The 25049-nt window shown below is 40.2% G+C and overlaps 1 protein-coding gene across 8 annotated transcripts in view; it reads left to right on the forward strand.

The window, feature by feature from the left end:
- The window catches only part of LNX2 (ligand of numb-protein X 2), a 59938-nt gene that overhangs the window by 26781 nt on the left and 8108 nt on the right, over positions 1 to 25049 (forward strand). For all 8 annotated transcript variants that reach the window (XM_074815928.1, XM_074815933.1, XM_074815932.1 and 5 more), the window contains 6 exons: positions 5196 to 5720; positions 14428 to 14666; positions 15714 to 15913; positions 19570 to 19941; positions 21482 to 21628; positions 23820 to 23997. In XM_074815928.1, coding sequence (XP_074672029.1) covers positions 5320 to 5720; positions 14428 to 14666; positions 15714 to 15913; positions 19570 to 19941; positions 21482 to 21628; positions 23820 to 23997 — 1537 coding nt within the window. In that variant the 5' untranslated portion in view covers positions 5196 to 5319. The remainder of the gene's footprint in view (positions 1 to 5195; positions 5721 to 14427; positions 14667 to 15713; positions 15914 to 19569; positions 19942 to 21481; positions 21629 to 23819; positions 23998 to 25049) is intronic.

Below are 25049 nucleotides of genomic sequence, written 5' to 3' on the forward strand. Positions count from 1 at the left end.
TCGAAATGGGGTTTGGTGTTTGAAGACAGTGCAGCCCTCAGTAGATATCGGTGTAATTAACAGGGATATTGTAAAGTCAATACAAGTTGCTAGTTCTGCTTCACTTATTTGCTGTATGGCTTTAATATTAAAGCAGAGATTGTATCTAATGAGCTAGGTCACGCTTATTGGAAGATGTGAAATAACACTTTTCCCCTCTAGTACTGTGTGTCAGCTATTTATTCTCATCATGTTTTTTATTACAGTTTCTGCTATCTTTTATTATTCCACTCGAGCTAGTGTCTGCTTTGAAAACAGTTGTGAATCATCGGTCTGATGCCGTAATTCCTCTGAAGGACACTGGACTAGGAACTAAGAACTAATGTTTAATTGGTTATGATGTGGTTTTAAGCAATGGATGTAACCACTGTCTAGTTTCCCCCTCCTGGGGCTTGTGTTAATCCACTCCTGACTGCCAGGAGATCCCGTTCACAGCCCTGGTGTTTGAACAAAGCAGGGGAAGAGATCCTTCCTCACTAGCTTGGGTGCTCAGGTGCTGTGGCCATGGAGAACAGTTGACTTCAAAAATCCTGTGACATTTTAAAATTAATCCAACCTGTCCTGAAATCCAGGGTGATGACCATACTGTTATTCAGAGTTATTAATTGATACATGTTACGTGTTGCCTTGCAAGTACAAATCTGACTGACTGTGAAAGGACTGTCTGACTTTAGGGTCATATGAAACCTTCACTGTGGCTGTTAGAGCTTCTCTCCATACCCTCCCTTTCCCTACTGCAGGGAGGATAAGAAAGGGATATGCTGAGGCATTCCTGTGCTGCCAGCAGGCAGCAAAATTTTGAGCCCTCTGGGATGAGAAGCAGCAGCCAGTGTCTGGTGGCCTCGAATTGAGAGGAAACACAGGTGGACATTTTCTCACCTGCAGTTGGTTTAAGCTACACAGCATAAATTAAACATTGATTCAGTGGTTAGATACATCATGGTGAGATGTCCAGTCTGGCTTAGAGAGTTGTTAGCCACAGAACTGAGAGATCTGTGTCCCAGCTGTTTTGGGATACAGGGACACCAGAGTCCAGCAGAGGAGCAGGGGTGTCATTCACCAAAGGGTGTTATTTTGACCTTTGCTTTTGATTGAGGAAATGGCATAGGGTAGTAAACAAAACAGGAAATTGTGGTATATTAAAGATAATTTTTAGAGAGATTAGTTCATAAGATGGGTATTTTCCTTAGTTGTTTGCTTCTGGGGTATAGTCAGATATTTTTGTAAAATTTTGAACAGTCAGTTAATGGGCTCTAAATCTTCAGGATTTTAATAAGAGAATTTAGAAATAGATTAGAAATTAATTAGAAATTTATTTAGAAATCTGAGAGCATTCATTGCAAAATACATATTTCCATTAACTTCAAACTGAAACTAGTGTTAATTATTTGTGACATGTAAAAAAAGACAACCATAGTAAAAAGGCTAAGGTACTGCTGCAATTCTGGTTTGCTTGTGGTTTTGGGGTTATAGTGCCCATTCAGACAGAAGGAATAAACATAATGAAATCTGATGTAGGTATAAAGTCTGACATCTTGTGCTTTTGTAAAAATGTGTCGAGCTTCTCCAAAGAATGTTAGTTGAATCAGTTAAGTCAGAACTAGAGGAGGCCTAAGGATAAGGCTGTCTTTTTTAGCCTAAAATCGCTCTCATGCACAGTCCCGTTAAATAAAATAAAAATTTGCACAGTTGGATGTCCAGTCTTGTCCAGTTCCCAAGTGGATTGTGATTTAAAACTGAAAGCAGGGCACCACCTGCACTGTTTGGATGTTATAATGAAGTCCCAGGAGAATTATTTTCTAGGGAATTACATGACTTGAATAACAGGCCTGGCTGGCTCTTTTACCTTCTTTATGATTTTTATAATTCTGACTATTTTTCCTGTTTGCAGCTTTCCTGAGCTGATATTGTCCTGTGGAGCTGGTGATCTGCAGTGATATGAGATATGGCACATAATATAAGGGATGCATAAAGGAGGTTGAAGTAGGGTAATGTAAATGGCAGTGCTCTGGTATTGTGGATTTCAGGGATATAGTGGTTTACATCAATGAAATTCAGACCCTGCCTGCCATCCCAATTGTTGCTCGGACCACAGACGTTGTGTTTGTGGACTATGTAAATCAGTTGAAATTATGCACTGGGAATAGCCTGTAAAAAGTCTCGGAATTTATAATTAGGCAGCTGTGGTATACAATCAATACAAATCCTGGTGACTGATTCCTCAGTCATGGAACAAGCTTGCCCCTCATGCTGCACAGCAGTGAAGGGCGTAGACAGCAGTGCAAAAGTGAAGAAATCTCGATGGAGTTTTTTTTTGGTTGGAGTTTGGTGGTTTGTGAGGTTTTTTTGGGTGGTAGTAGTGGGTTTGGTTTTTTTTTTTTGAATCTTCATGTTTTAATCCACTATTTCTCCTGCAGCTCTGTCAGAAGAAAGGTGATGGAAAGGTGGTCACATCAGCTGCAGAAAAGATGGTGGGGTATTTATTGATGGTTTAAGCTAACAGGGCACTGTCAGTGCTGGGAAGCAGCTAGAGGCAATGTCAGCCGCCAGCAGAAGCAGCCTGCCGCCGGCCTGAAGTGGCACCTTGGCAGCAGGCACAGCCAAGGGCGCTTGTCCCTGCACCAGCAGTGTTAGGACACTGGGACGAGGCAGTCGTAGGAATGGGTCTGTCTGCTCACCCCCTTCAGTGGTGGGCAATAGAGAGTGACTGCCCGTGTTTCACTGAGGACAAACTCTTGCGATTTCAGTAAATAGAACTTGTCTCTGGATATACCTTTCCTAAGAAAGAAGGCTTGAATTATCATGACAAAACATGGCGGTGAAAGCCTGATCACTCTATAACTGTTCTTATTTTACTTTTTGTTCAAAGTTTATAGTAAGCTATTTTAAAAAGTTTTTAACACACAGAAAGATTTACCTTCTAAAAGAGGAGTGCAGGTATCTTTGACCATAGCAAGTATCTCATGGGTATATTTACTGTATGACACTGCCTGGTGCTCTGTAGCAGACTGCCATGTGAGTCACTTAGACTCCAAAGGATAGAAATACTAGAAGCCTTCAAGAAGGTGAATTCAGGATGCTCGCTGTCAGGGGTCCATAACCAGAGCTCTGTAACTGCAGTGCACAGAATGGTCCCTGGCTTCTTCCGTAGCCTTGCTGATGTAGGACTTGCTCCTTTCTTGGAGCCTTGGTTACTTGGAGAAGGAGGAATAGTCCTGGTCATAGTCAGTAGTAGGAGTAGGTCTAGCATTTGGGCAACACACTCTTAAAATGGCTTTCTCTGCCCATTCTGCATGTCCCTTTCTTCTGTCCTGCCTGTTGGTGTTGCAGGTACCCCCAAGTACAATACATGCCATGTGTTCCTCTCCTGGTGCCTGAAGATGCAAAATAATTTGGTAAAGTCACAAATCAATACCATGTTTTTCTAGAACATTTATCTGATTTATTTTGCATTACATAAAGAAGAGCCATTAGATGTGTCTCATCCCTTCTGTGTTAATCCTGTAGCATGAACACAGAGTGAGAGAGCTGCAGTTTGAGCACAAGGGCCCCATGCGCTGCTCTCCTTATCTGCTTTCCAATCCTTGAACTCTTACATAATATGTTTAAGACTATTTTTTGAGTAATCTCTTTTGGGGTCTCATTTTGCATTCTTAGTCTCTAGTAACAAAGAACTGCTGTACTCTTCCCTCGTGAAATCCTTTCCAGAAGGTGCGCATTATCTACTACGAGGCAGGGCAATTTCCACGGCAGAATAGATGCCTGGATTACAAATTACTATTTAATCCTTTTTGCGTCAAAGGATATAATAATCCTTGTAAAATGTGCTCTAAGTCTTGTGCTTGGCTGTGTGAGGTTAAGGGGCAAAAACCAAAACAGGGATTCTCTTAAATAAGACACGGTGAAATGCATGAGTTCCGCATGAATTTCAGAACATATTTATGACTACATTTCAGCAGCTAAAAATAAAGCTGATGGGATGGTACCTAGACTAGCAGTTTTCATTTCTTGGTTTGCTTGCTACTATGCTAGAATAAAGTGAGTGTCTGTCATAAGTCTTGCTTGCTGAATTGCAATAAAGAATTTAGGCACAAAGTAAGCATTGCTCAAGTTTGATATCCCCCCACCCCCCCGAACATTTACCAAAACTAATGAATGAGGAGGTCTCTTAAGAATGTGATAAAATTTGTTTTATTTTCTAAATCATCCCATTCAGAGTGTCAAGCAATGTGATTTTTGTAAGGCAGAGAAGGGTAAATAAGGTTGGGAGGGTGATTTAGTGTTTGAAACTGCAGACTAATGGCTGCACAGTTTTCTGACCAGGCAGCTATTTTAAGAGGGGCAAATTTTAATAATTTACAAAGTTTAGAAAATAAATCCAACAGTGACAGACCTACAGTACTTTGACTGATGTGATTATTGTCACAGTAAGTATGCTGTAATTTTCTTAGATAAAAAGCAGAACAGGTTAGTTGTTTGGAACCAATAGCTTCATATGATTAGTTTATTTTATATTTTTATTACTGGCCTGTGTACTAAATCAAATGTGATGTACTGGATAGAACCAGTCCTTCTTACTTTGTAGCAACCCACAGAGAAAACCTGAAGGTAAGTGGTGACATATATGCAATATTACTAATGGAAAAGAACAGGGTAAGCGGTTTGTTGTGGTTATTTTTATGCAATGTATTTAGACCTTTAATGTGTAATATTCTACATTAGTAGTCAAAATCCAAAAAAGAGAGTAGGACCAGATTAAAATCATAATCTCATATTAAAGAACACATTCAATTACTTGATCATATAACCATTATTTCACAATAGGGTATTTTTGTGCTAGATGCTAATTGCACGCTTCTAGTGTGACATTGCATAATGCGGTGTCCTTGCTGTCACAAACTGGTCATCTTGCAGGTGAAAACTGTGCAGTGCAGCAGCTGTTACGAAGCCGTAAAACGTTCATGTTGTAAAAGGAATAGTACTTAAAGATTTTTTTATTTGCTGTTGCTCTCTTCTATGACAAATTTACAGAAAACAGGAATATTCTCTTAATCTATCTAGCTGTTTTGTTTTAGTAAACCCAGAAGTAGTCAAAAGTTCTGACAAGAACTTTCATAGTTCATGCAAAATGAATAGTTTTTCTTCATTTGTTGCAGAAAATGACACTTGACTGAAGAGTGTAAGTCACCCTGGAAGAAGTTGCTTCCCTCTGAGCTTTACATGAGCCACCCCATTCTATGAGGAGGAGGAGTAGGATCTGTCAGCCTTCTTAGCTGTACAATGGGGACTACAGGTGATGACATGGCTTCGGTGGAGCAGAATGCCTCCTTGAACCCTCTGTGCTTTGAGTGTGGCCAGCAGCACTGGACAAGGGAGAACCACCTCTACAACTACCAGAACGAAGTGGATGATGACTTAGTCTGCCACATTTGCCTTCAGCCCTTGTTGCAGCCATTGGACACTCCCTGTGGACACACTTTCTGCTACAAGTGCCTAAGGAACTTTCTGCAGGAGAAGGATTTCTGCCCGCTGGACCGAAAAAGACTCCATTTTAAACTCTGCAAAAAATCCAGCATTCTTGTTCATAAACTGTTAGACAAGCTATTTGTTTTGTGTCCCTTCTCTTCTGTGTGTCAGGAAGTCATGCAGCGATGTGACCTGGCAGCACATCTCAAGAACAGGTGAGCAGTGCAGATGTTTGCATTGCATGTTCCTTACATGCTTGGTAGGCCAGTTTGAGTAGCAGTAGAAATTGGGGGCAGGAGAAGGGAGAGGGCTGGTGGTGGTTTTTAAATTCACGGTAGAAGACCGTAGGAAATGGTCAGTCTGTAACTGTGCACAACTAGAGTACTGGATCCTGTTTGGACATCGCACCAGAAATAGTGAAGAACACTTGGAAAGAGTCATGGGGGGAATTACATGATTCATTAGAGGTCTCAAAAACGTGATTTAGCAGAAGAAGTTAAAGAAAGTGGGGGTTGTTCATGGTAGGGGAAAAAAATGAGAGATGTGCAAACTCTGTCTGCAAAGAGGAAGGAAATAGTACAATAGTAACAATGGAGATTTAGTTCAGATTTTAGGAAAAAAGCGTTTATAGTTGTCTGGCACTGGCATAGATTGATTGGGTGGTGGTTGTGTATTCCCTGCTTTCAGAAGTGTTTGTGACCATGTTTAGCCAATCTTTATCAGGAACAGTTACGGCAGAATTGATTCTACTTTGTTAGGCACATGGGCAGGGTATCTCTCAAGACTTCTGCAAGACCTATTTTTCTCTGTTTTTAAAAAAAACAGTTTACTGAACAGTTTGATGCTATGTCATGCGAGCATGATGTAATTTCTAGGGATGTTTGTTTGTTTGTTTTGACTGCTTATAGAACACTTTCAACACCCTGTTAATTTGGTAGAAACTCATCACTTCACACCAGTGGGATGTTTTGGTGCAGCTTTCAGAAGTAATTTTGAGTCAGAGAGATACATTCCAATATTACCTGTTTAGGATCTTATTTTGAACTGTTAATAATTTTATAGTTCTTCTGCTTTATGCCATCCTACCCTAAATATTTAAATATGGAAAGGAGGTCATGATAGAATAAGGAAATAAGATTAATCTAAGGTCGGACCACATGATCCTTGCGGTCCCTTCCAACCTGGTATTCTACCATTCTATGATTATCAAATTCAGATAGAATGATACTTCATATTGTGCAGATTAGTGTACTTTGTTCTTCCAGCAAAGAAATTGCCTCCATACCATGTGTGTGGTAACCTGCCTACGTGAAGGTGTTTCTTCTCTGTAAGGGAATGCCATTTTTCTAATGGAAAAATGTTAAACTTGTTTTCAGGAGTATGTTTGACTTCTTTTGTATCCTCTATAGGTTGGAGAATATTTTCAGTAAATAAAGAGATATATTTTCTTTAATCATTAGCTGTTTCATTACATGAGTCATGAACAAAAACTTGGATATACCATTTATGTTCAAGCTAAAATATGGTGGAATTAATGAATCAGGGCTAAAAAATTATTATGCGTATCTATACCAACTAACTTTAAACATTTCGAGATTTATGAAATTTCAAGAGAGGTACAGTGAAGAATTACGTAGAGAAGGAAATTATGTATTCAAAGGAAATGCATCTGACTTCAAAGGATCCAGTTTGGGTGAATTGTGTCTACTACCAGGAAATACTCCTTGTGTACAACTCAACGCTGTTTGAAAACCTATGTTGATTTTGCAGAGAGAGGTTTCAGAAAAGTACATAACTGTCCCTGCAAAAAAACATAAACCCGGAAGAATAAGCATTGCACATATCCGTTGTATATAAAAGGCACTAGGGAAATACAATTCAGTATGTGAGCTTTTGTCAGCAGCTTTCATAAAAACAAGTATATTGTCTGGTGACTCTGCAAAAATGAATGATACGAGTCCTAACTCTTCTGGTCTCCTCAGTCATCAACTGAGATGAGATCTTTTCATTTCCATGACTTCATCATGTGCTTTGTTCTTACCTGCTTTGCTATCTTTCAATTTGATACTCTTTTTAAAAGCTATTTATTTATTTTTTAAAGCAGCCTGCATAAATTTCAGCCCTTGCCCATTTCATGAGGGTGTTTCATGGTTTGGTAGTCTTACCTGTGCCAGCTCTTTGGGCAGAGCCCTCCACGTCGGGATCGAAAACCTTGGGCCCAGAGAGAAGGACAGTAGTGATTGCAGTGGGATGGGGAGATGTTTCTTTTCCTGTCACCCTCCCCAAAAGGGGGGCAGTATTAGCTGTGTGACTCTTCCACCAGCCCTCAGTCTGATCCAGTGACACTGGTGGCCCCCTGGATGGAAAAGTTCATTATAGAGGTGCATGAGTCTACCTCATGAACTTCTTTCCAAGTCTTGGTCTTTGTCGGTTTGGAGACTCTTGGAGATCATCTTTAGGTGGAGGGTGATATTGTGGAGGAGATTGCTTAGGAGTCAGGTGTGGTGTGGATATGTGTGCAGGCAAGTGCTCCACAGAGAAGGGGAAGAGAGCAGCCACTACCTGCCTTGGAAACAGTTTGTTCATGTGCATATTTCCAGCATGCCCTCTTTCTTCTTCCCCGCGTCCTGAAGGCTTCTGGGGATTCATAGCCTGGGAGGACCTTGGGCGTGCAGGACGTGCAGCAACACTACAGACCATGGTGAGCCTGGAATTGCCTGGGTTTTATTTATTGTTGTACCCCCACCATGAATATACACGTGTGGTGGCAGTGTCAGGGAGGTATGGGGACTGATGAGGAGCCTTTCTCTCTATTTTTTTTCCTTTTTTTTTATTTCTCCAGATGGTTTCTGTGTTAGCTTAGGCTCTTGCTTGTTTCCTCCAGGCAAGTAATTTCTGATCTATATGATGACTTGGGGGTGGTGAGGAAGCCTAACTGTTTGTTCCATTTATAATCCTAACATTAAATTAATTTGATTTTAATAAAAAGCAAAATGCTAGCAAGACTCCTGCTACACATTTGATTCATCTTCTGGTTTCCCACTGTCGTATCCCTCACCTCTTCAGTCCATTTTCCTTGGCCTTGTTTTACAACAGGGCCACATAATTTACTTGTATGTGGAACACTATGTATGCTCTCTTTAGGTATCTATAAAATACTAATTTGCTTAATACACAAGCTTATTTTGAAATCCAAGTGAGCTGAGTCACTAGCTTTTCCTGTTTGTCGGCTGGAAAAAAGCTTTCAGTTGCAGAAGGCTGCTCATTTTCAATTCCGTCTGTTGTCCTGGGATGCTGATATGCATTTTGAGTATTTTGATTTACAGTTTTCAATTAAGTTTATGTGCAAACATCTGAACACCTGTAAATTATCATTGCTGACATAAATGATAACAGCAACTGCATAGTTTGAATTTGATTTTATATGGATTAGTGAATCCAGTAAAATTCTACTACTGATCATTAAATGTAGGAAAGAAGTATAAAATTCAGTATTATTATAATTTTCAGCATAGTTTAATATAAACCAGTCTCAGCAAGCCCTTACATGAGCTAGTTTGTATTTCTAAGAAATACAGTATGGTTGGTTAGTTTTCACTGTCTAAAAACATTCACAGTCAGGTTTTCCAGTGTTGTTTTAATCGGCTCCATTTGAGCATAAAAGCTGGAAGAAAATGTCGTTGTATCTACCACGTACCTTGGAGTGTAAGGTTACTGCAGGCTGCTCCAGCGAGGAGATGAGAGGCACGATTACTTCATGGTCACTAATTGTACTCCATGATTCCTCACTTCATAAAGAAAATATTCTTGATTTATCAGTCTTTCAGTTTCATCACATCCAGTTGGAAACTGTGGTTTTCAAAGTTAATACATATAATCTGATTTAAAGGAGAAAAATATATGAGTAATGCTGAGTTGTACTGTTTTTCCCAGTCACTTGGTATAGAAAATTTGTTAATGTTTAGTAAAGTAGGTGCCAATTCCACTTCTAACTATCAAATATAAATTTATCAAAAGGAAATCTGACAAAAAAAAAATTGAGCTTTTCTGTGTATGATATTAATTCAGTTAATTCTTATGGATTATTCAGACCTGAAGAAACTCCATTGTACAAAAACATGCTCTGAAATTTGTCCAACGTTTTAATGAGAGGTTTAGGTATTGTGTTTATGTATTGCCTTTGAGCTGGGCTTCAGTTTTCCCCTCCTATATTCTCCTATGGTAGAGGATCTATCATTTTGCATGGAGACATTTTTCCAAATGATTTAGTGTTGAGACCAGCATTCAAGTCAATTTTATGTCAAATTAAGTTTGAACTTTATATACAATTGTATTTTCTGGAATTTAAGAAATTATTGAGCTGTGTGCCAGTCAGCACACTTAATATATGGATTTAGATTAACAAGATCCATGGGAAAATTTGTTGTATAGATACAGAATTTTATCATTCAAAATCTTGGCAATCCTGGTTATTTTGGTGTTTATGATAGTGCTGCTGAGTCCTGTTCTTCCCACCCAGTCCCATGTTAGCTGCAAGGACTGTCCCTACCCTGCTCTTTGTAGCACCAGGAGAAATGCAGAGGATCTGTAGGATTTAACCCTCTCTTGGCAGGTCGTTTCTTACACCTGCATAAGTAGGTAGGCAACAGATTCAGAGTTCCTCCATGCCTTACAGACTCTTTCCATTGCTGGAAAGGTTGAGGGATCTTTCAGTGGTTCTTCTCTGTTCTGAAGATACCTGGCTTCTTGTAGGCTCCTTAGATCATTGGATGTGAGAGAGAAATGTGCAACAGCAACACTCTTTCTTCTTTTTCTTTTTCTGAGTCTTCTTTGATTCCCAAACTAGATAACTCCTACTGCCTCTCTTTTTGTTTTTTTTTTTTTTTCCTAGCAAAAGAAAAACCAAGACCCAAACACTTAACTTTCCACAGCAGCAAGCACCGTGTTTTACTCTGAATTGCAGCTGTAAATCTTGCCAGAATTACTGCTTAAGGTCACTTTGCTGGCAAAGTTTTATGAGCAATAGTAAAGGCATTTGGGTTGCTTCTCTGCAGTCTTTGCTTAAATTCAGCTCCTGCTTGGAAAACGATTTATAGCAACTAGTTTGAGGCTCTTTGGTGTGTTTGCTTTTATCGAACCACTAGACTGGGCAGAAGCTGATGGCGTAAGTTACAATGAAATCTTTCTTTTCAGCAGTCAGTGAGCAAATGTGTTTTTCCAGCCCCTACTGTTATTCCACGGCATACACTGTAAACTACATCTTAATTTTCTATGAAAGCTCTTTTTATCTGTGGAGAGGGATTGCTGCTAGTGTTCCAAGAAGTCAGCTTTTAAACAAGAAACCCAGCAGACTTTGCTGTAAAAATAAATAAAAAAAAACAAAAAAAACCCCTTTTATTCTCCGTCTGATATGGATTAAGAGAAGTTGAAGGCAAAAGCTATGCTTTGTCACCATCCAGAACTGAGCAAAAGCTGGTACTGAAGGGAGGAGAGGAAGGAGTCGAATATAAGGAGAAGCTCGTTTTACATCCCAAGAACAACTGCCCTTCGAGTTTTTCGATAAATAACATCGCTCAAGTTGCTTTAGCTGGTAGTTTCAGCATCTCTACTCTTGAACATCTTGATTCATGAAAGAAATAATATCTGGAAATGATAAAAAACATTGCTGCCTTTCTTCTTGCTCCTAGCCAAGATATTCTGGCTTTGTAGGTAGATACGAAATGTTGTTCCTGTAAGACACATTTCAGCCTTTCTTGATGCAAGTTGTTGTATGAGAATGGATTCCTGTAGCTGTAAAAAACAATCTTCAATGCTCATTTTGATCCTGAGATGCCCATCTATCTACATAACTTGTTACAAGGTTAGTCTAAAATGCTCTTTATCCCAGATATTTGGCAAAAACAATATTAGTGAAGGTGTGCACCTTTAGAGATTTATTGATGCTTGTTAACTGTCACAACTGCTGTATGGTTTTGCTGTTTGTGAATAATAAATTCCTACTGCCAATAAAAATCTTATGTTGCAAGTGGAAATGAAAAATCTCCTTATAAATGTGAATACTAATACTGTGCTTTGCTGCTTGGTAGGTGGCATCTTGTGTTTAAAGACCTAGGAACTGGCATCCCATGAATTAATGTCTCCACCACACAACTACTTTCCTGGCAATGCAGTTCCACTATACCAGGCTGAAAGTTGTAGTCTGTTACAATTACTGGTTAAGTTGGGGAAGAATCTGGATTTTCTTCCTTTTGTGCCTTGTAGATTGCTGTACAAAAGGGCTTCTGCTGAGCGGAGTAGGTGTTCAGGAGGCTGTTTACATTTCTTGATATTAGCCTTTGAAATGATAATTAAATATCATTGGCAAAAAACCCCCCTCAAATCTATTTATGTTTTGTGTGACAAGTTTCATCAGCTGCTAGGTAATGATGGGGGAATGTGCTCTGTGAAGGAGGGTGGTGGAGGACCTGGCTGTGGTTTGGAAGGCTTTGACAGAAATAGGACACTTCCAGGGGTGATTTTTTTGTTCTGTCCTCGTTTGATACAGTTAAAAAAAAAAAAAAAGTTGCCAAGGTGTACTTTCCCATCTACACCAGGTCGTTTGGGATCCACAGGCCTTGTGAGCTGGCTGAATAAGAGTCAACAGCACAGTGTTTTGGTAGAAGATACCTAAGGAAGTGTCTGGTTCACAGAAGTAGTCCAGTAAGTCTGGACTCTGCTGTCCAAACTCAGTGGGATTGAAGCGTGGTCCTCTGACAATGTTAGTTTTGACCTATTCATTCACCTCTTTGCTGAAAAATCACCACTCCTATGGGAGAGCAGTTCAGGGACAGCAAGAACATGCAGTTTGGGGTGTCTTTGTCCTAAACTCTTGCAGATCAGTGTGGGAGAGCACATCTGTCAGAGTTCGCAGTAGACAAGAGGTTTCCTCTGCAAGAGCGTTTACCCCTTGCCGTGTTGCTGCAGAAGTGAGTGATGTTGGAGATTGGTCCTTTTTTTTCCTGTTGCTAGTGCTAAAATTTGGAGGAGCGTGAGGCTAACCCATCAAGTTAAAGTATTTTAGGAATTTTGAAGAAAGGGATCGCATCTCTCATTTTCTTGGCTTTTTGGGGTTCTTGTTTTGAGGTTTGCATTGTGAAATGGTTGATGATAAAAACTTCCTGCTGAGTTTCACCTGTAACTGTGTGTCTCTGACCACCAGAATAGAGACTGGCCAGATTTCTTAGCTGATCAGTCCCACTATGCCCATGATTTATGTAGTAAATATTACCTGGGCAAAACCAAGAAGTATGGTTGTGTTCCATCATAAAATCAGAGAAACTTTTTCACGAAGCAACGTTCAAGTAATTTTCATCTTTTGTGCTTGTACTTTTTTAACTTTGAAGAACAAGATGACCAGCAGTCACTTTGGGGAAAGCCCCAGGAAATAATTTTTTAAATGTGTCGTTTCACAATGTGAACTGTCTCTAATTTATGTATTTATGCATATTTCACAGCCAATTTGAGTTACCTTATGCTATTCTCCTAAACATATACATCATGACATTTATAGATCATTTTATATATATATATATATAAAAAAATCACTTTATGTACGTATGATACTGCTGGGGATCACAAAAGCTATACAGGTGTCTTTAACAACATTCTTCAGAGCTGAATAACTTTGTTTAACATTTTTCTTCAAAGTTCCTCGTGCCAAAACAGTCTAACCGTGTAATTATCAGATCCACTTCACAGAATGTCAGAACAGAATTGTGATTCTCAAAACATTCTGGTTTAACAAGTTAAGACATCGTTAGACTTCTGCTGTCTTTTACTCTGCTAACACATTTCTTCTCCTGTTGCAAAAATAAATCATTTCTTCTTTTGTTGTAACAATCTGTCAAGTTCCTGAACAGGGAGTCCTTTCAAGAACAAGGTTCCTTTTTTCTGACACTGCTACAGTATGAGCATGTTGAGGTGGTCAGCAGTTCCAGAAGCAGGAACTTTAAGAAGGACATCAAATACTGTAAGAAGTAACATATCAGACACTGGAAAAACTGTCACACAGGCAGATGTAAGATTGATGTCCACATTCAATTATCTACATGTAAATGTCAGACCATTAGATAAACGAAGGCTTTCCATGAATTTGCAACATTGCAGCCCTTCTTTGCAATAAACTATTGTAGGATTTTAAATATAAGCAAAAAAAATTATTGCATTAAGAATAATGGGAAGTCACAAAAATTAGTTTAGAGTGAAAAGCACCAGGTGCTGATGGAACATTGTTACATGACGGAAAGCAAAAAATTGCAGCTCCTCTGTGAAGTCAGGAAGAAAAAGGGGGAAACAGGAGGATGAAACACCTTCTACTGATTCAAGAGGAGATGATGAGCAGAGCTGTTACTTTTGCTAAACTTTTCATGCAAAGTCCTAGACAAGCATATTTTTTTTCCAGTATTTTAACACTTAGATTGCACTTAGATTCCTCCCCAAAATGACTCCAGGAAAATATGATGCTTTCTTCTCTTGGCTTACTAAGGTGAAAGGGAATTGCTTCAGTGGGTCTTCAAAGGTGTCTTTGAATAGGTCTTCTCTTCTGTAGAATTGTATGCCAGTCCTGTTTAATCTTTTCAGCAAGGTTATCTTCCAGAAACTGGAATGTACATAACAGAGTAAGTCCATGTTCAGAAGGTGTTACAGCACATTCAGTTCATTGCCAAAAAACTACGTAGTAGAAGTTTTGTGAAGAAGGCAGTATTGTTTGGGGGGTCTGTCCACTAAAACATATTTTGGCCTTAAATGTGTTTAATATTTTTTATGATTAGTATAAAGCTGTGGCTTTGAAGAAGACTGATTTCATTTGATGGAGAACTTGTGCATTTTGTGCTACAAACATTGATGCAGGCTTGAAGCATGGTATAAATGATGTCTTCACAGGTGTCCTGGGGCTTCTCATCGAAGGGTTGCTCTGGAGAGAAGGAAAACAAGCAAGCTGCAAGCAGAAGCAGAGGGCGAGAGTGGCCCTGGTGGGATGGAGCAGCCTAGCAGTTTATCTTCGGACACAGATCAGGGAATAGTGCCAGCTGAGCAGAGCTTCACCTTGCCCGCCCTTCCCACGTGGACAGACGAGCCCAGCATTGACAATCCGCCTTTTGAGGAGAACACGGTAGCAGACAGTATGTCATCACTTATCAAGTCTGTTTTATCAGATGTGGAAACATTTGTGGTGTCAGAGCTTATCTCTTGCCAACCGTGAATGCATGTCTTAATTTTCTGCTCTTTTCTCTTGCAATTCCTGGAGAAATATTAGTGGGTTTTAGTTATGTGCAAGTATACAACTGGGATAAGGTCACAGGAAGGAAAGAAGTATCTCAGGCTGTGTGCTAGATATCATGGTGCTGTATCATCATGTGTCATATGACGGTGCAGTAGTAATCTACTGGTAGCACTGGCCTTGCAGCGATTTGGAAGGGAGTATGTTTTCTGTAAAATTGCAAAAGTTGTTTTCTAAGATGAGATTTCTTTTCCCCTCTTCCCCCTTCCCCCCTGCCCGGATCAGCAGCCTTCCCACACACGGAGTGCTGTCCTGCTTGAGCGAAAAGGCAGCTGAGTAATTCCTGCATCCATCTGCACCGAATGAGCAGTAACATCTCTAGCATCTGGAATTTTAGAGAGGAAGCACTGAGCCTTACCACAGAGGAAGGTGGTCCTGTCCCCTTCCTTCTCTGTATTTGCAATCCTTTAGCATACCCCTTTTCCTCTTTAGTTGTCTCCATGTTTGCTTCAGAAATGAGCTCCTTCTCTTGACCCAGTAACTCAGTAGCAGCTCCTAGTGCCAGTTGTGAGACCAGCTGACAAAGAGGCATGACCAAGTCATATGCCATGGGGTAACCCCTAAAACACATTTTTGTCATCATCATCAAATGTGAAGTGACCCAGTTGGAAATGAAGTGTATGAAATTTATTACAAAGGACAAGATCCAAGTGGTTCAGAATATCCTTTTCCAATCCAAGTGACCCAGTTTCAGGAAGCATGGATGCTACTAAGTTGTTAGCTGTTTCTAATGAGCTAGGTGTTCCAAGATGTAGTGGAACTAATCCATTTAGTTTGTTAAACCACTGTCTTGTGGCCTGTCTATATTGTCCTTTGGTGATTTGCTTTATTGGAAGTGAATGAGGTTTAAAGGATATTAATCATCTTTCTTTTTAAAAATAATTGGCAGCAAATCAACAGCCACCTACCTTGCCTGAAGGAGAGATCACTACTATTGAAATTCATCGGTCCAATCCTTATATTGAATTAGGAATTAGCATAGTGGGTGGCAATGAAACGCCTTTGATCAACATTGTCATTCAAGAGGTTTATCGAGATGGGATCATTGCCAGAGATGGAAGACTTCTTGCTGGAGACCAAATACTGCAAGTATGGAACCTAATTACATATTCTGTCTGCTTGCTTTCCATTCACTTCTTGCAGAACTGCCTGTTAAATGAGATGGGAGATTTTCCTTGTCAGACAACGCTGTGTAAATGTTGCCTTTCCAATTATCAGTTGGAAGGCAAATTAATATTCAGAGCAGAGCCTGTTGTTCTAGCACTTTTGGCTATGATGTTTTATGTTGTTTGTCGGGCCAGACCCTGGAATTGCTTTTCCTCCTTAGCATCTCTTATCAATGTTTAAAATACGAGTTTATTTTTCTTGTTTTTAAATGTTGTGGGACTTGGTCTTTATTTCAGCTTTATGCGTGCTTTCTAAAGGAACCCAAGGTTACTTCTGGCTAACAAGTTGGCATAATTTGTCCTGTGTAAAAAGCAATTTGTGGATTGTAAGGCTGACTTCATCTAAACTGTTATTTTAATCTGGCTTCACTGTTACCTTCCAATAGCCTAGACAATTGACCTGCATTTTTCAGTATGTGTAAAAGAGTCATTGATACCCTTCACTGGCATGGTTTGAAGCAAGGGCACTCTAAATATTTTTCAAAAAAAGTAAACAAACAGTTAAAATTTGAGTTGGTTATGATCAAGTGTGTATTTTTGTTATGGTTTTAAGTAATTACCCACAGACAGTGTAAAAAGATCAAATTCTATTATTTTGGACTTTTAATCTTATATTAGAGGAAGGAGTTGTTTTATAGGACTCTTAAGAATGGTACTGAGTTCTACATAAACCAGAGAGTCCTCCTGCTTTTTTCTATTTTTAATCATTCCACCTGAAACAAATATATTACCATAACTTCAAAATTACTTCAATAACAATGTTTGCATTTGATCTCATAGCCTAAGATCAGTACAAAATTAGTATCAGCCTTTTTTATTTCACTTTTTTGAAATCAAGCCAACAGAAGTAGCTTAGATACTGTAGTTACCCTTGGAATGAAATTAGTTTGCACTTCAGAAAATAAAGTCTCTTTTGAGAAACGTGCCTTTTTTCTGTGCTAGCGTAGTGGTGGGCCAAGAAAGCAACCCAAGAGGTTTCCAAAATGTTGCCTTTTTAACAAGCAGTTGCAAACACTGATTGAATGCTGCCTGATTTATTTCAATACTCAAGGGCTCTCCTTGGTTGCCAGAATAGGGAGCTTGAGCTCCAGTGAAGCTCTGGAAATTCTTGCTGTTTGGGCAGGTGTCAATTATAGTTTCCAAAGATGTAAGTGGCAATAAATTAATTATAAATAGGATTTATAAGCTGCAGTGAGTCTTCCCTATCAATGTGCTGGCACTGGGGCTGTCAGATGTTAGGGAGGTGTCCATCAGAGTCCTTCTGTCATGCCGAGAGATAGGTACAGGAGGTAAAAGCCAAACTTTTTGGAAGATATGGTATCTTTATTGCTTTGAATTTACCTGCGCAGGTGCATTAAAATGACCAGGCTGGGTCTCTGCCGGCTGTAATTAAGTGCTGAGTTAGATGCAGCTCAGTGTGCACACTGCAGTTGGACATTCCTGAAAATGTCTTCAGAGGTTTTTATGAGTGGTAGAGGACTAAAAGAAAGCCAGAAAGGGCTGCGACGTGAAAGTCAGCATTTTCTTGCCCAGTCAAACAAGAAGTATTACCTTTTCAAGATCTGAGGGAACAGCATTTAGTAACAGCTATATAAAAGTGCATGTTGTCTGCAAGGTATAGATAGGTGCCTAACATTTTCAAAGTGCTCTACAAGTTGTCCCTTTCTTGTGCTGGACTGTGACTGTAATTCATGTAAAACATGTCCTAATGAGAATCTCTTTCCCCAAGAAATGCTAAGGCTGTTTTATTCTGAAGTGGTGAACTGCCTTGTAGAAAGAACAACTACATTTTATTGCATAAATTCTTCTGTGCCCTTTGAATGCTTCCATATTTTATGTATTTACTTTAGCTAGTGACAGCTAAAAATAAAACAATTTAATTTAAGGGCTCTGACGGATGAGCCCTAGTGGATTTTGCTGGTGGCAGCTCTAAATGTTATTTCTCCTAGCTATGCCTCCTTTTCCTCTGCCCAAGGTTACAGTCTGTCTCAGGGCAGTAGCAGACCAGGACACAGCCGTGGTTCAGTGTCTGAGCTTGTGGTGCTGCTGGGAGTGACAGTTTTGTACTGGGCATCGGGCTGGAGGATGCAGGTGCTCAGGGAGGGCTACCTCCTGCTTTGCTGCTGGAGCAGCAGCCTCTCTCTCTCACAGGGGTAGGGTCCCAGTGGGTACAGCTACCCCTTTGTCATGCCAAAACCATCATGGCCAAATTGTTTGACACTGACTCTTGGAGCCCCTCAACTCAGATGTGTGATGTAAATGTGGCGCTGTCACATATAGGTTTCTGGGTCATTTCTCTTCCTGTTTTTTTTAAAAGTGTTAATATTGCTATTAGATGGTGGGAAGCTGCAAGTTTGTATTTTAGGTTGCAGTGGGGACCATTAAAAGGCTTAGGTAAGGCAGGTCAGTGTAGTTCATTTGGCATTAGTTTCTATCTGCTGAAATTATGGGGCAGGGATTCCTCCATCGGGGCATAACAATATATGCTAAGGATGAAGTTTTAGTGTTAACTTTGAACCCCTTCTTACAGAATAAGGCAAATACAGCTTTTGTGCTGCTTTTTGTGGTGCTTGTGTTTTCTGCCAAATCTCATTGCACTGGTAATATCTTTACAGTGCAAGAAATGACTAAAGATTACTGATCTTTGTATCGGTGGGCCACATAACAAACAGAATTCTTGTTTATAGGGAGGGCAAGTTTAATCTGTGTTTCATTTACAACTGAATTTTGAGTGATACAGGTTATAAGTCTGAAACTCTGACCTAGTTGAAGATGGTGGAAAATTAAGTTCATGCTAAGGCTTGAGAACTAGTCCAAGTATCTTTTTCTACTGTCTTAATGAACAAATGTCATTATTCTTGATTTCAAGGGTTTTTCTAATTTTTCGCATCATGGAAGTACTGCATATTGTTAGACATAAGCTTTCTTCGGAGATTTGGATGTATTCTTTTTATAGATATTGTTTTATAGTTTTAAGTGATGCTGGGCTTGACACTGAAAGCACATGTAAAGTTCTTGTCCTGAAAAACAAATAATGTAAAGGTCTAAGGAAGACAAGTGTAGGAGACCAGGAGAACAAAAACCCTGGACTATGATGACAGAGAGTGTTCACTGTGAGAGAGATGTTGTCATCTCTGTGAGAAAAGGCCTCAAATTGCACCAGGAGAGATTGGATATTAGGAAAAATTTCTTCACTGAAAGGGTTGTCAAGCATTGGAAAAGGCTGCCCAGGGAAGTGATTGAGTCGCTGTCCTGGAGGTATTCAAAAGACATGTAGATGTGGTGCTTAGGGACATGGTTAAGTGGTGGACTCGACAGTGTTAGATTAACAGTTGGATTCAATGATCTTAAGGTTCTTTTCCAACCTAAAAATCGATTTGTAGATTGAGCTGCCAAAGTGGGTTTGCAGGAGAGGATGGAAGGACGAGAGAGGAAGTCTGGTAGGGTCAGAGGTTGCTCCAAGGTTGGCTTTGCAGTGAGCTCTGAATTTAGTTTGGAAAGGACTTTATTTCCATAACCAGGAACAATTGAACACATGAAAATACCATTCTGAACACGTTTTTTGTTGTTGTTTTGCAGGTCAATAGCTTCGACATAAGCAACGTGTCTCACAACCACGCTCGAGCTGTGCTTTCCCAGCCTTGCTCGGTGCTGCACCTCACCGTGCTGAGAGAGAGGCGGTTCGGCAGCCGCACACACAACCACGCGGACACCACCAGCTCCTTGCGGGAAGACAGCTTTCAAGTGACGCTTCATAAACGTGACTCCAGTGAGCAGCTTGGCATTAAACTTGTACGCAGAACAGATGAGCCAGGAGTTTTTATTCTTGACCTTTTGGAAGGGGGGTTGGCTGCTCAAGACGGCAGGCTCTGCAGCAACGACCGCGTACTTGCAATTAACGGACATGACTTGAAGCACGGGACACCTGAGCTTGCTGCTCAGGTTATACAGGTAATTTGCATTCCCTACCTGAGTCCTTAGCTCAGCTTTATTTCTTGGGCAAAACCTGGGATAGAGTCTGTCCCGGACAGAATAGCTTGTGTAACGCCTAAAAGCCTGCAGTGATGCAATTTGCTCTGACTTATGTTCTGGAAATAATAGTGCAAAGCAGGGTCTGCTTTGGCACGTAGCAGATGCAACTTCACCTTCTCAGAAGTGAAAAGTGTGCATTAGTCTTTCTTGGCATATAGCCTGAAGATTAGAAGAGTGCTCGTGTGAGCAAGGAGAGTACCATGTAGCCTGTTGCTTAGCAGAAAAAAAAAAAAAAATATTGTATTTATGTACATACTGTAGTTTTAATATCTGAGTAAGCTCTGTAAAAGTGGGCTTTGTTCTGTATTGATTTGCCTATGTGTGGAATCGGGGTTAAAACAGGAAAGTGGTTTGTCAGACTTTGTAGAGGCAACAGGTAGCAGCTGGGAGGACAAAAATAGGTCTTCCTTGAGTCCTGTGCAGTAAAACTCATTTTCTGAGTGTTAAAAAAAGGGCTATTCCCAATGTCTGGCTCTGCTCTGGACACAAATATTCCTAAAGCCTGATGCAGTGTGACATATGACCCTTCCCTGTTCCCACAGGAAAACCTTTACTCCATGCCTTTCTCCCAGTCTGTAAGGAAACAGCTGCAGCACATTGCTGCTTCCTGCTGATGGGATGTTGGTGAAAATTGTTCTGGTTTTAGGAAAGTTGGAATAGACCAGTAGTAGGTTCTTGCAGTCTAGCACAGTCATCTCTGCTTAACCCAGCACCACATAGAGAAGTCCGATACAAATAAGTAGTAAATATTTGTTTCAGGAATTGTTTCAAGAGCTTCCCCTGCAGTTAAAGGAAAATAACAATGATATTGGGAATTGTAATTTCAGTTTCCCAGTTTTTGGATACAGTGAAGTGGTCAGAATTTTACATTGTAACTTGTATCTATTGAGGTGTGGTTTTGCAGCAATAGAAAGAGTTGATATTCTATTTAACATCTGGTTACTAAGTCTCCCAGTACTCCCCAAACTCCACAGTTTGATGGTCTGCACATATATAACATCCTTCTTGGAAGTCTCTTTGGGAAGTACCAGAGGTGTTCAGAGCTGTTGACCAAAATCTGCAGACCCTGGAGCCATCACATGGGCATTTCTTTCGTTTATTGCTACACGTTGCAGAAGTTCACGGAGGCTGCAAACGGAATTGGGTGAATTTTCATGTTTGAAGCTTCATAACATAAAGTGAGACATGGTCCTTTTGGCAAAAGATTTCCAGCTGATGTAAACGTAACATCAGAGGCAAAGGAGGAGTGTTAATATCCCCTCTGTTTTGGGAGGAATTGCAGCAAGAAGCAAGTAAGGGACTGTGCAGTCTAAGCAGTTTGTGGTACCCCCAGGAACTGGAAAACTGGAAAACTAGTTCTGTTGTTGTTTTGTTTCATATTTCATCATACGTTTTCCTCCCTCTCTGCTAATAATTAATATCCTATCAACTTCATTACTTTGCTTTATATTTTCAACAGGCTAGTGGGGAGAGAGTGAATTTGATCATCTCTAGACCCCTGAAGTCACAGACAGTCAGTATTATCCGAGACACTGGGACTCACAACAGCAACCCACACCAACACCAGTCCCAGCAGCTGTTTCACAGCAGACCCAACTCACATAAGGTTGGTGTTTCTCCTTCTAAGAGGTATAAATAACCATTTTACTCGCATGATGGTCTAAGTGTGTAGCAAGGCAAGACTGGAAAAAAGGGTTATATCTTCTTTTTTGCCTACTTTACAAAAAAAAAAAAAAAGATGACAACTTCCAAGTACTCAAGTCCTGCATCATGTCTGGAGTGGAAACAAAAGATATGCAACAGCTTTTCAGTATTTTTTTTTGATTTGCTGACTGCAGTGAAAGAAGCAAGTTCTCTGAGCTCATACAGCTGTAGTTGTTAGACCTTGTCTAAGACAGTGGCTCATGTGTTACTGCTGCATGGAAGAGCTGTCATTCAAGAACGTTATTTTTTTGTTGCTGCTGTGCTGGCTGCAGCCAGCAAGGACAGGAGGTGTGGTACACACCTCAGTCATATAAAGAGCATGTTGGAGGGATGTGTCATCTCCTCCATGAGCCAGCAGTGCTGGCTGCAAGACTGCTGAGTTCTGCAGGGTCGAGTATGGAGAGAATTCCATGAAGCTAGCGTCAAATTATCTGGAAGACCTGCAAAAATAAAGCCTGTGCTGGAGATGTTCTTGTAGTTAGAAAAATATGACTTCTCACTGTAGAGAAGTTGATTTTGTGAAATAATTGTCATGTTGACTATGTCAACCAAGCCACCTTTCCTCCTGTCCACTCTGTTGGCATCATTGTTTAATGTCATGCTTCTGTTGGGAGGATTTGCATGTGTTGATAGTATTTTCTTTTAAAAGTCTGCATAATTTCAGAAAAGAACAAATGAGGTCCTAGGAATCTTGTTTTTCTCCTGAGGGACAAAGGTGAAGTTCCTGAATACGGTTAGTGGCTGTTAGTATTTGCCACAACATTAGGCCACATCAGCACAATGATTACAGCTCATCTATATCAGAGCTTGAACCCACTTTCTGTCTGCCAGCATTGGTTGTGTTCATATCACAGTTCCAAAGCTGATCTGTTGGCTGAGCTGATTTCCCTCATGTATCAATGCTATCTGTGGGCTCTTTCAAACTGGGAAGTCCCATGTAACCACAAGTGGACATTTCCCATGTTTCATACCATTTATTTTTGCCTGCCTCTCATTAACCTACAATTGGGTTAGAAGCCTTGTGGCTTGAAATATGTTTATATAATTTCATGGCATCAGCTGGTTAGTCCTAAAGCCTGAAGACTAAAGAAGGAGCTGTCTTTATAAGCTATGGTATGTATACATATAGCTTCATACGTGATTAACATGTATATATGAGGAGCAGAGTCAGTCAGAAGGAGCATGTGACATTGGAAGTCGAAGAAAGAGGTATTGCCATTTTCCAAGAGAAGGCAGGGTAATAAATAAGCATTTGTAGTTGGAAGAATCTCCCAGGTTATTTCTTCTGCTGTTTTGGATTCCTTGCAAGTATTCTGTTAATTTAAGATGCTGCTCTGGGTGTTATGTGCTGTGGTTTGAATGTATCACTAAATATCCTGAAGAAGAAGAGCTTCAGCAAATAAAATATACTTTGATTCAGCTTTAGATCCTTTTGCTTGGACTAAACTTTATAATTCAGTTGTTAGAGAATGAAATACAGGATCTCTTCTTGCTTCAAGTCAGGGTCTTTGTTGTAATCATTAGGGAGACTGCACAAGGCACCCATTACCAGCCTATAGCATTAATTTGCCTTACTTACTTTGTGCTCTAGGGGATTCTACATACCAGCTGTGAAAGAAAACATGACATTTAAGGGCTTTAAGTGGTCTCTCTCTGTCATCATGTATTTTCATTTCTTTGGAGCTTCTTTGTAGTTCTGGGCCATATTCTACTGACAAATGACGTAACGCTTATGTTCACCAAGACATCAAAAGATTTTTTTCTGTTTTGTGTCCCATTTTTTGACCATATAGTTCTGTAGTGCAGTTCTAAAATTTAGCCTATTCCAGTGGAGGAGGCTAAGAAAAACTGGAGTGAGATTTTCAAGATGGGCCTTTATAAACTTTCTGTCTATATATAAGTATCTACATGAGTGGCTCTTTTTTTCTTTTTTCTGACCTGGAGGACATCCAGCCAAAGCTGATTTGGACTACTTAGTCCTTTTAAACCATTCTGTTAAAGTGCCAAAGTATAGCTTTGGGGTGTATTTAGTTGTGTTTTGTTCTGTTGTGGTTTTTTAAGTTTTAACAATATTATTTATTCTTGTCAAACAGGATCTCTCCCAGTGCGTTACATGCCAAGAAAAGCACATTACTGTGAAAAAAGAGCCACATGAATCTCTGGGAATGACAGTGGCAGGAGGCAGAGGCAGCAAAAGTGGCGAACTGCCCATCTTCGTGACAAGTGTACAGCCTCATGGATGTTTGGCAAGAGATGGCCGGATTAAACGAGGTGGGGCTTGGCTTTCCTGGTGGCACGGGTGGCTTCTGATTGCTGTTTGATGAGTACATGCTCTGGAGTCAGGTGGTGTCAAAAAGTCTTTTCACAGATGTAGGGAAAGCTTGATGGATGCTTTTCTTCATGTTTCAATAATGGAAACAGAGTATTTAGTATTGCATTTCCACCTTTTCTGGGAAAGGGATGTTTAGAGAATGATAGCAGGGGAAGCGGATAAGACCAGGAAATGTCTGGTTAAATTCTTTAAAGCTGGTGGTAATCCCCTGAGCTGAGGGTCTGGTGTGATTCTTTGTACTGTAGTGCACGCATCCTGTTTTTGTGGTTAATTTGGTGGGCTGTGCCCCTTCTCTGTCGGGGGAATCTCTGCTACTCAGTGTAATACCTGAACAGCAGAAATGCTCTGATGACAGGCCACAGCTCTCCTGTGCTAAATTTACCCCCAAAACTACGTCAGTGTTGACCCTGGTTCCTGAATGCTTTCTTATCCTCTGGGAGAGCTTTGGTTTGCTGGTGTTCAGGGGTGCTACAGCACCCGTCCGAGTTCCTCAGCTTTGTGGAAGAAAACCAGGAGGTGGAGGTTAGACTCGTTGTAGGTGAAGGCAGATCGATACCAAGGCATTTGGTGATTAAAACGTACTGTGCTGTATGTGAAACAACGACTGCCTGTGGGATCTCTGCGATTCAGAGTTCACAGAATTACAGATTGTTTTCAGAAAGAAATAGAGGAAAAAAACTTCACAGATTGCAAATTTAAAAAGAACAGTGTGGGAGCATCCTTATATGCTTCTGAGAGAGGGAGATTTACACCCACATACCAACGGGTAAGCTTTCTTTTTATGTACTACTATGAAAAACACACTTGATGGAAGAATTGCAATTGCTCTTTCATTGTGTGACATTTTTAAAGTAGCCACAGCAGCAACAAAAATTATTTCAAGTTAAGCTGCACCTCAACTTTAGCTTTCCCTGGGAGGAAAAAGCTTTTCAAAAATGAGTCGTTCCAAATGTGGCCCAGGTGTTCACACTTCTGCTTTGGTTTTTCTGGC

This window comes from Strix aluco, chromosome 2 (genome assembly GCF_031877795.1).
Source record: "Strix aluco isolate bStrAlu1 chromosome 2, bStrAlu1.hap1, whole genome shotgun sequence".
NCBI classification, from domain to species: domain Eukaryota; kingdom Metazoa; phylum Chordata; class Aves; order Strigiformes; family Strigidae; genus Strix; species Strix aluco.